The sequence below is a fragment of the Apodemus sylvaticus genome, chromosome 3 (genome assembly GCF_947179515.1).
Source record: "Apodemus sylvaticus chromosome 3, mApoSyl1.1, whole genome shotgun sequence".
Lineage (NCBI taxonomy): Eukaryota > Metazoa > Chordata > Mammalia > Rodentia > Muridae > Apodemus > Apodemus sylvaticus.
In genome coordinates, this window is record NC_067474.1 from 155,084,061 (window position 1) to 155,095,303 (window position 11,243).

The 11,243-nt window shown below is 49.8% G+C and overlaps 1 protein-coding gene across 3 annotated transcripts in view; it reads right to left on the reverse strand.

The window, feature by feature from the left end:
* Positions 1–7,891, reverse strand: part of Spen (spen family transcriptional repressor) — a 63,731-nt gene extending 55,840 nt beyond the window's left edge. The window contains exon 1 of one of the 3 annotated variants that reach the window (XM_052177946.1): positions 7,540–7,891. In XM_052177946.1, the coding sequence (XP_052033906.1) occupies positions 7,540–7,622 (83 nt within the window). In that variant the 5' untranslated portion in view covers positions 7,623–7,891. The remainder of the gene's footprint in view (positions 1–7,539) is intronic. The other 2 variants (XM_052177945.1, XM_052177944.1) reach the window with 2 other exon arrangements.
* Positions 7,892–11,243: the final 3,352 nt, after the last annotated feature.

The following is an 11,243-nucleotide window of genomic DNA, read 5'->3' on the forward strand; positions in this document are numbered from 1 at the left end:
AAAGTGTTCACATGGAGCTAGTGAGATAGCTCAGCAAGGAGAAGCAGCTGCTCAGTTCCCAGCACCCACGGTAGAAGGCTGGCAACTCAGGCCCGTAACTCCAGCTCCCATGGACCTGATGCCCTCTTCTGGCCGCTTCAGGCACTGGTACTACAGCACCATGATCCTTTCTTAAGGCATTAGAGCTTTTGAACTGGTGTTTGAAAACAAGCAAGAATTAGTCATTTTGGTGTAATTATAATGACAATAGTACTACTGTGGTATCCTTAAATAGTCTTACATTCTGGAAGTATCAGACTACTAATGGATAAAATGAGCCATCTGAGATCTGGTTCAGAGCAACAGTTACACAGAGCTGGAGAGGGAGAGGACTTCTTGGTTAGGAGCAAACACTGGCTGGGCACAGTAGCCCATGCCTTAACTCCTAGCATTTGGGAGGCAGCGGCAGGTGGCTTCTGAGGGAAAATAGGCTGGTCCACCCAGTGGGTTCCAGACCAGCCAGAGCTACATTGTGTAGCCATGCCTCACAAACAAAATCAAGGGGCTGGAGAGGTAGCTCAGCCTCCCGAAGGTCCTGAGTTCAAATCCACATGGTGGCTCACAACCATCTGTAAAGAGATCTGACGCCCTCTTCTGGTGTGTCTGAAGACAGCTACAGTGTACTTACATATAATAATAAATAAATCTTTGGGCTGGAACAAACGGCCTAAAGCAACCACATGATGGCTCACAACCATCTGTACAGCTACAATGTCCTCATATACATAAAATACATAAATAAATCTTAAAAAAATCAAAACAAGAGAGAATAGTATGTTCTTGCTCAGAGGGCTGTGAGTTCAAGTCCCAGGACCCAACTCTAGGGGAACTGACAACCCTCATGACCTTCATGATGACAATGATGGTGGTGATGGTGTGGAGGAAGAGGAGGAGGAGGAGGAGGAGGAGGAGGAGGAGGAGGAGGAGGAAGAAGAAGAAGAAGAAGAAGAAGCAGAAGCAGCAGCAGCAGCAGCAGCAGCAAAATAAGAAGACGAAGCAACAAACCATTACTGTGAGGCTTGTGCTAGGGAACAAGTGTACAGATATTATGGAAAAAAGCAGCCCCAACCGGAGCATGACAGCTTATACCGATAGTCCCAGCAGCACACAGGCAGACTGAGACAGAAAAACTTCTCCAAATAAAGAATGAGTGCATTGGACCATAGTGGTTAAGAGCACCTGCTGCTTTCCAGGACCTGAGTTCGGGTCCCAGCACGACCTGTACCTCCAGTTCCAGGGATCCAATGACTTCTGGGGGCCTCTGTGGCCACCAGGCATGCATACAGTGCATATACATACATACACGCAAGCAACTCATGCAGAAAGTAAAACAAATACATCTTCTTACAAAGTGGCATCTCTTTTTTGGTTCATGCCTTTAAACCCAGCATTCAAGGTAGAAGCAAGTGGATCTCTATGAGTTCTAGGCCAGCCTAGAACTGGTCTATAGCGTGAGGCCCTGTCTCTGAGGGAAGGGGGAGAGTGGTTTTTAAAGGAAAGAAAAAGAAGAGTCACCGGGTGGTGGTGGAGGACACCACCGCTCACCTTTAATCCCAGCACCGAGACCAGCATGGTCTACAGAGTGAGTTCCAGGACTGCCAGGGCTATACAGAAAAACCCTGTCTCAAACAAACCAAATCCAAAAAACCAAAAAAGAGTCCATGTTCAACTGCACAGTGAATTCTAAGTCACTAGTGGCTACAGGAAGAGACCCCAAAGACAGAGAAGACAAAGGGGGCGAAGGGAGAACAGACTTGGGTTGTGCTGGGGTCTCTCAGAAGTACAGAGCTGTTTGCTCTATGTTAAATTTCAGGACACCGTTTTTCCAAGTCCACATTAAAGGTTGCTGCTCGCCCAATTCAGTGTAAGGTTTCTTCACCATAACAAATCCTAAAACTTGTTCTCAGCGCGAAGTAACAAGGTCATAAATGAGTTGTTATGTGACTAGCAGGGGAAAACCACACCTCAGCCTGATGCTCTGTTTAGGCTCAAACCGGGATGAGAGCAGGGACAAGACCCCAAGGTTGAGAGTGAGGTGGCCGCAAGTCTGTTCACCCCTGGAGGTGACATCTCTGACAGAGGAGCGAAAGGCAAACCAGCAAAGCCACCCCAATGCCACCTTCTTTTCTTTGTCTGCCTCACCATGTTGGATTCCAAACCCTTGCTAAGAGCCACCAGGGAGGGCCATGTCCTCACAAGTGGCAGGAGTGGGCAGCAGAGCACCCGGGAGCCGAGTTACAGAGGACACTGACTCCTGCACAGAGCTGTGCGTATCAGGACCGGGTCAGGTCTCTCACGGTCTTAGAGATGAGTTATCAGGTAAAGGAGCTTGCTGTGGGAACCTTAGGGTTTGAATTTGATACCCGGATCAACCCCCAAAAATTGTCCGTTGACCTGCATACCACACACACATACACACACACACACACCCTCCCCCTCCATTTTTTGCTTTTTTTAAGGCAGTCTCACTATGCAGCTGCAGCCCTGACCGGCCTGCGAGCCACCACTAGGCTCACAAGATCTGCCTGCCTCTGCAGATATCTGGGACTGAAGTAAAGCACGTCAGCACCACACCCTGCCCTGACATGCTTACTTTGTAACTTAGTGGACAGGGACGCATATGTGGGAGAACAATCTGAAATATGCAAAGCTTACTTCCGCACACTGAAAACCAGCTATGCACACACAAAGAGTACAATAAAATAAAAATCATCCTAGAGCCAAATCTAGTAGTTCAACTTTTGTTACCATACGAGTTTGGTAGCTCATTCTAAACAGTGGAGTGGCTGGCTACAGCTCAGAGCAGTGCTCAGTCCCTGGTGCTAAAGGTTTACACGCCCACCCACCCACCGATCCAGTGAGACTCTGACTCCGTCCTCAGCTGAAATAAAGAGGGGAATCGAAATAATAGGAAGGAAAGAAATACATAATCTCCAACTGGATGCTCCCTCCCTGCCTTCAGGAAATAGTTTAAATACTTAAAAAATACAATGGAGAGCCTGCAGTCCCAGAGCTTCGCTGGCGGAGAGAAACCAACCTGGGCTACAGAGTAAACCCGGGACTACTGTGATAGCCTGGTCTAAGTGTCAAAAAGGAAAATTAAAAAAGTAAAAACTAAGAGAAAGTGAGAGGTGGGAGCAACGCAGAACAGCAGAAAGGCTTGCTGCCTTCGTGTCTGTCTGCCTTTGGGTCTCACCGTGTAGCCTTGACTATCCTGGAACTCGGATCTGTAGACCAGATTGGCCTTGAACTCACTCCACTGCCTCAGCCTCCCCAGGACTGGGCTAAGGTGCACCACTGCGCCCATCCACCACGATCTTTATAGCATTCTACATAAAAATTTCCACAGCTTCCATGCTAACAGGGCTAAAAATATCTCCTAAGCCCAGCCTGGAACCTCTTCCTAAGCATACTAAACAGGAGAATCCCAAGCAAGCCAGAGGCTGAACCAGGGTAGCTGGGAAGGTCCTTCCCAAGACAGACAGAGAGCACCCTAAAAGGACCCGTGTCTCCCCACAGTCTGCCGCATACACTGTTTCAAGTAATAAAATACATTTTAAGCATTCTATATAAACTTTAATGCTACTTCAAAATAGCTGAATTTTCCTGAGATTTTAAAATATGCAAAATGGAGTCTATCATTAAAATAGATCTCTAGAATCACAGTATTCAAAACGAGAGGTAACTTCATAGAAATCAAGTAAAGAGAGGGTATGGTGAGCCAGGCAGTGGTGGCATAAGCCTTTAATCCCAGCACTTGGGAGGCAGAGCAGATAATTTTCTGAGTTCAAGGTCAGCCTGCTCTACAGAGTGAGGTCCAGGACAGCCAGGGCTATACAGAGAAACCCCGGTCTCAAAAAACCAAAAAAAGAAAGGAAGGAAGGAAGGAAGGAAGGAAGGAAGGAAGGAAGGAAGGAAGGAAGGAAGGAAGGAAGGAAGGAAAGAAGGAAAGAAGGAAAGAAGGAAAGAAGGAAAGAAGGAAGGAAGGAAGGAAAGAAGGAAGGAAGGAAAGAAGGAAAGAAGGAAGGAAGGAAGGAAAGAAGGAAAGAAGGAAAGAAGGAAGGAAGGAAAGAAGGGTGGGTGGGTATAGCTACGCTGGCCCTAAACACATCCTCAGCGAGAGCGAAGGGATGAAGAAGCTGTGACATTATCTGATTTTTGTGACCAAAAAAGATATCTGAGTATACATAATGGCTTTTAACTAGAAAACCACTGTGTAAAACCACCTGGATCCTTGGGGAGGGGGGATTCAGGAAAGGGGAAATCAATTGAAATGTAAATAAAGAATATATCCAATAAAATTTTAATAAAAAAAAAGAAAAAAAATCAAAGAAACATTGTCTCGATTTAAAAAAAAAGACTTTTAACCAGTTTTGCAATATTTTAAAAGACTTCCCTAGACAATTACCACATAATATTTACCCTATCTGCAAAGTACCAGTGATGGGCGGCCAAGGAAAATACCATGTGTGATGCACTTAGCCCTGAAAGCAAGGCAGAAAGAAGGGTTAGCCTCTGGGGATCCTATTCGTTTGTTAACTTTAATTCAAGGAGCGCTGGCACACACCTCGTTCCACCAGACAGCAACCAATTGTTGTGTGATGCCCCCCCCCAACCCTCCAGCTCCTACCATACAAAAGAAAGAAAGGACTTTCTCTCCACTGTGGCCCTGTAATGGATCTTTGTTAACTAAATCCCTATTCACAAACAGTCATTTAATTTTCTTAATTCAGCATATGGAAAGCTGGAAAGAAAATGAGCACTGTAGACTTACACAAGCCAGTTTTTAAAAATATTCTATGTTCTTGGGCTGGCCTTTCTTCACAGGGGGTGGGGGGGTGCTTAGCACCCTTCCTCCATCTGCTGTGCAGTGAAAGCACTGGTCAGAACCGGAGCCAGTGTGCGAGCTGGGAGGGAGGTCTTTCTCTCTGCCTCCACAGCTGTCTGATTCAGCCTCCGCGGGTTTTGTTGTCCTTTTAATCCAAATACCTACTGCAAAAGCCTAGCCACCGTTAAAAGAACATTCGTCTTCGAAGAGTTTTATGTAATATATTCCCAGCGTACACCGCCTAATCCTGTGGAACGGTTATTAGTTAATGTTGTAATTAGCTGGGGAAAAGGCACTCAGGGTCGGTTTAATACAGGCATCGTAGTTCTTCTCGTAGGGCAGAGGTTGAGAGCCATTAAGTTTTCTTATCATTTTAGTGCCTTTTCAACCCTTTTGTTTAAATTATTCAAATTCCATTTTCTTTCCTAGTAGTGATCACAAATTTAACAAAACACATTCCACTCTACCGAGAAAGAGATATATACTAAGCTCCACAACTGGCCAGAGCATTTCTGTAGGCAGAAAGATAAGCAACAAACCAGAAACAGAGAGTACCTGTGTGGGGCGGGGTGAGGGGTGGCATGAGAACTGGGAATTCCAGGGTCAAGGGTGAAGGGGAGATTACTTTCCGTTGCCTTCTCATGCTCTGCTCCCATTAAAGGTGTACTAACCAAATAAAATCCATTCGGCTCAAAGTGAGAACTGCCGCTTTTGGGATACAGGAGTTTTGGGGACACACAGTCTGCAGAGGCTTCAAGTATCCTTTTTACCAAGAGCATCTGCTTTTGCTCTACAACAGATAAAACGCTGCGATAAACGCAGGGTCAGCAATGTGCCTCGAGCCTCCGGCGAGCGCTGCGTTCCCCGGGCTCTCCAGACAGCCCTCCTGCGCGCCGCCTGCCTGCCTGCCTCCCTCCCTCTCCTGCATTCTGAGAGGCTCCGCAGATTCCCACATAAAGTGGGTCCTGGCCGCCATCTTAGAGAGTCATTCACACCAGCCGGACCGCCGCACCACGCGTTCGAGCCTCTCGGGACTGGCCCCAGCCTCTCCCCTGCTTTCCCTCTCCCTCGTCTTGCACAGGGGGTCAAACTCCAGGTCTGAGGCAAGCAAAGCCTCTGAAATCTGCATAACGTGAAATGTCAACCCAACACAGGAGCAGAGGGAATGAGGCAGTGCACGTGCTTGCAGGTCGGTGCGTATCAATTTCCCGTGCAGAGCCCCACAGAAGACCCACCAGGCGATTAAAGGGGGCACACAGCCGAGGGTTTCCACTCCAAAACCTAAGGAAGCTGAGTGCTATCTCCTCAGCGCTGAAGATGTGCTACTGGAGGACAGAGACCCAGGCTGAGGGGTGGAGCAGCACCCGGAGGAGAAAGTTCCCATCTGCTGGTGCTCCAGCTGCTGCAGTCCCCTTTCATCCCGGGCACCAGGGCCAACACTCCGTGTCTGGACCTCCCCCTCTCCCGTGTCTCAGGCACAGCGTAGTAAACACCCGGAGTCCCAGGCAGCGCGCACCTCCCCCAGGCCTGCGGAGGACATCCCGGCAGGTTATGAATGGCCTCACTATACCCAGCTCCTTTTCACACGCGGGCACGCGCACACGCGCGCCCCAGAGGCGAAGATTTAATACCCCCGGCAAGAGCAACGGCCAACAGAATCAATGGCCCTCCATCAGAGAGAAAGAAAGGCGCTCACGCGTCCCAGGCCCCACCAAAAAGGTTCCAGACTGGGCGACACAACCCATTTCCCAGGTTGACTCTAATGAGGACGTTCGTTCTCCTAATTATATTCCCTGCACCCACTGGACAGTGGGAATTCAGAGTACGCCCAACTTGGAACCTTCCAGGGTACTGGATCTCAGGACAAATGAATTTCAATAGGCGATCGTAGATTTGCTATGTTCTTTCACATTGTGCGAAAGTATGAATAAATTCTCATTTTAAGTGGGGTTGCATGCTGAGGCCTCTACCAGTTACCGGACACGCGTTTCTGGGAGCAAATAAGCGCTAAATGCTACCAACGCGTAGGAAAAGCAATATTTATTTTTATCTTCCACAAGCAAAAAAGTATTTAGAAAAGCCGAACAGTCACACCTAATCGCGGAAGATCTGCACTTTTTGGCTACTTCACTAACGAATTCGGGGTAAAAGATCTATTGTAAAAAAAAAAAAACAAAAAAACAAAAAAAAAAACGCTCGGTCACCAGCGCGGCACGGGAATGCATCCGCAGCGCCTCGGCGTTCGCGCTCCCTTCCCCGCGAGCTCCGGGACACGGGCAGCCCATTTAGCCGCCGCCGAGCGCCAGGCAGCCCGCTCCGCCCAGCCGCGCAGACAGCTGAAGCATCTGCCGCTGCACGGATCTTCCGAGAGCGGCCACTGCTCCGGGTGCCTGCCACCTCCCAGTGCCGCACGATGCCAGGCGCGGCTGCGGCGTCCGCACAGCCCCGGCTCTGCGGGCGCTCGGGGCCCCGGACGGCCGCGCAGGACAGCGAGGCGGCGCGCAAAGAGGCGATCCCGCAGCCCCCGGCGCTCCCGCTCCCTCCGCGGCCGCACAGCAGCCGTCCGCTCAGAGCGCCGGGGCCAGCCCCGCGTCGCCGCTCTGCCGGTGGCCAGCAACGGGCCGGAGAGGCGCCCGAGGTGCCAGCGCGGCCCCGGGCCTCGTGTCACTCACCGTTTGAAATGCTCGATGATCTTCTCTTCCCGCACGTTCTCCGGTAAGTTTCCCACCCAGAGGTGCCTGGTTTCCCGGACCATGCTGGGCGGTGTGCCGGCGACCGCGGTGGCTGGCTCCCCCTCGCCGGCTTCGTACTCGGCCGTCAGCGCAGGGAGGCGGGCGCCGGGGCGGCGGCGGCGGCTGCGGCGGTGGCGTCGGCAGCGGCGGCGGCTCCTCCGGCTCCCCCCGGTGCAGAGACCATCCCTCTCCCCCAGGTTCTGACTCTCGGGCCTCGCAGCTCCGCTCTGCCGCCACCAAACACCCGAAGCCGACCCTCGCGCTCCGGCGGCGCATGCGCGCGGGCGGCGGCGGGCGGGGGAGCGGGAGGAGGGGCGAGCGAGACCCGGGCGTCCGCGACTACGACGGAGCCGGCGCTGTGGCTGCCGGACGCTTCCCACCGGCGCGCGCGGCCCGCCTCCCGCCGCCTGCCCACCGCCCCCTGGCCGCGGGCGCGCGCGCGTCCTCCCGCCCAGACGCCGAGTTCCTCCCAGCTGGCGCGCAGGCGCGCGGAGCTCCGAAGGGGGAGGAATGCGGGGCCGGGAAGCGGCGCCCGCGCAGTCAGCTTAGTGCGCAGGCGCGACGGGGGGGGGGCGGGAGGCGGGCCGCCGGAGGCGTCGAGGGAGGATGGGGCTGCTGCCCTGCGGTCAGGCGTTGCTCTGGGGAAACACAAGAGAACCCGGTTAGTTTCGATGCCAAGCGGTTTCTAGAGGCCAAAGTCCCCATGTCTGTCCGCCCTACGGCCCGCCCCTGACCGTTTCCGGATGCCTGGATTCCCCGCCTGCTTGGGAAAGTGGTCGGGACCAGGCCGCCCTTTACACCGGCCAGACAAGGGAGCCGTGCTGCAGAGAAACCCATCCCTCCCAAGAATCATTGGCTTGTAACATTAAGCAACTTTTTATATAGGAGCTTGCGAAAGCTTCTGCAAAATGTCTTTGCTCATGGTTACGGTACACAAGAATTAAAGCCGAAAGGACACAGATATTTCATACTGTTCCCCCTCAGAAGGTTTGAAATAGTTTGTTTTTTAAACAGAGAGGATTAGACCTTCTCCCACCCTTCCAGACTTTTGAAACTTGTAGTTGACCTTTTGTATAAGGCCGGCTTACAGAAAGATAAAAGCACAAAAGGCAACTGTAGAGTAACAGGGAAAAAAAAATCTAGCTCACTAAAACCAGTCAGCAACTCATACTTCAATTTTCCATACACGAAAAAAAAATGGTGCTTTAGGAACAGCCTACCCTTTTTGTTTCGTAGTGCCCTTAGGTACTACAAAGTGCGCAGGACACACAAATTAGGGTTCTAAGGTTCTCGCCCACGTCTAACAAGGCGTGTATCACTCATCTACATTCCCAGGTCTTGGGAGTATTTTGTTTACCTTAATTGGGAAGGGTCTTCAGAGCCACTGTTCATGTCTGTGAGAAAGGATCTCACATAACCTAGGCTAGTCTCATGTGTTTAATTCTGTGCCCATCTCCTGGGACTGAGACTGTAGACCCGGGCTGTCATACTGCTGCACCAACTGAACAGTCAGTATTTTGAATCTGAAAAATCATAAACGATAGCAATATTTGAGGGTCACATAATTGTTTCCTTTGTTCTGGAAAAGGTGAATGTGCTAGGGTTTTTGGTTTTTTTTTTTTTTTTTTTTTACTTTATTATTATTACTTTTTTTTTAGTCTGTCATGTAACCTAAGTTTCTTGAGGGGTGTGTGTGTGTGTGTGTGTGTGTGGTATATATTGGTTTACTTTTGTGTTTTGCCGGCATGTGTGTGTATCATGTGTGTGCCTGCTCCCATGAAGTTCAGAAGACGGAGCCAGTGAAGCTGGAGTTAGGGGCAGCTGTGAGCATCATGTGCTGTCACACAGACCCACATCCCCTGCAAGAGGCACAGTGTCCTCAAGCATTCAGACACCCTCCCACCACCTTTCTTTTTCATTTTGAGGCTGGGTCTCACTGTGCAGCCTAGGCAATCTTCTTGCCTCAGCCCCCTAAAACTAGACGATTAAAAAACAATTTACTTCGTGTGCATGGCATTTTGCCTCCAAGTGTCTGTAGGAGGGTGTCAGATCCTTGGAACCAGAGGTATAGACAGCTTCGAACTGCCATGTAGATGCTGGGACTTGAACTCAGGACCTCTGGAAGAGCAGCCAGTGCTCTTCATTCCTGAGTCAGCTCTCCAACCCTAAAACTAGAATTTATTTATTTATTTATTTATTTATTTATTTATTTTTACACAAAGCATCCTTCTCCTAGATTAGCTGGAAAGTTTGTTATAGTGGTACTGATGCCAGTTCTGGTGGCAAGGCCCTTAATCCCACCACTCAGGAAGCAGGGTCAGGACTATCTTTGTGAGCTCCAGGACAGTCATAGCGGCATAGAAGCAACCCCATCTTAAAAAACAAAAACAACTCCATGAGAAAACTCAGCAGGTAAAGGTGGCTTGTTAGCAAGCCCCAAAGCTTCTACAGTAGGAAGAGAGAAGCCTCCACAGAAATGCAGTAACACACACACACACACACACACCCTGGGAAATAGATGGAGGACTCACAAAACATGGAAACAAGTAGGCTCAGGAATCCCTGCCATGCTTATTTCTTTTTGTTTGTTTGTTTTGCTTTTTGTCTTGTTTTGTTTTTTTGAGACAGGGTTTCTCTGTGTAGCCCTGGCTGTCCTGGAACTCACTCTGTAGACCAGGCTGGCCTCGAACTCAGAAATCCGCCTGCCTCTGCCTCCCAAGTGCTGGGATTAAAAGTGTGTGCCACCACTGCTTGACTTTCTTTCTGATTTCTATTTCTAGTGCAAACGCTGTTGATAACCAGGCAAGGGACAAGCAAGTGCCTTTTGCATGGCCCCAAATCCCAAACTGAGGGCTGCTTTTCTCGGTGCTTTGCATTTTTTGCTGGCAACCCATCAGGAGACACTGGTAAAGCTGCTTTCTTTTTCCATCGGCGTTACAAAATACTTCAGGGGGGGATTTTTTCATGAACCTGCATCTTTGTGAGTTTCCATAGAAGGGAAGAACAAAACAAAGAGGAGATGACAGAAAATCAATCTAATCTTTTTTTTTTTTTTTTTTGGATTTGGTTTTTCCAGACAGGGTTTCTCTGTGTAGCCCTGGCTGTCCTGGAACTCCCTCTGTAGACCAGGCTGGCCTTGAACTCAGAAATCCACCTGCCTCTGCCTCCCAGAGTGTTGGGATTACAGGTGTGTGCCACCACTGCCCAGCTTAATTTTCTCATGTTTTAAAAAGAACCTTAGGTCAGGGATAGAAAGATGACTCAGCACCTAAGAGTGATTTACTGTTCTTTCAGAAGTCTGAGATGGGTTCTCAGCACTAGTGTACAGCTCACAGTCAACCACCTGTAAGTCTAACCAACTCCTCAGGTATCCCAGGCCTCTGGCCTCTAAGAGCATCTGCACTCTCCTGCATAAACCCAGAAAGGGAAACACACACATACATGTAATTAGAAATAAAAACAGGGGGCTGGAGAGATGGCTCAGAGGTTAAGAGCACTGACTGCTCTTCTGAAGGTCCTGTGTTCAACTCCCAGCAACCACATGGTGGTTCACAACCATCTGTAAAGAGATCTGACTGAAGACAAATCTGAAAACAGTGTACTCATATAAATAATAAATCTTTAAAAAAAAAAAAAGAAAAAAA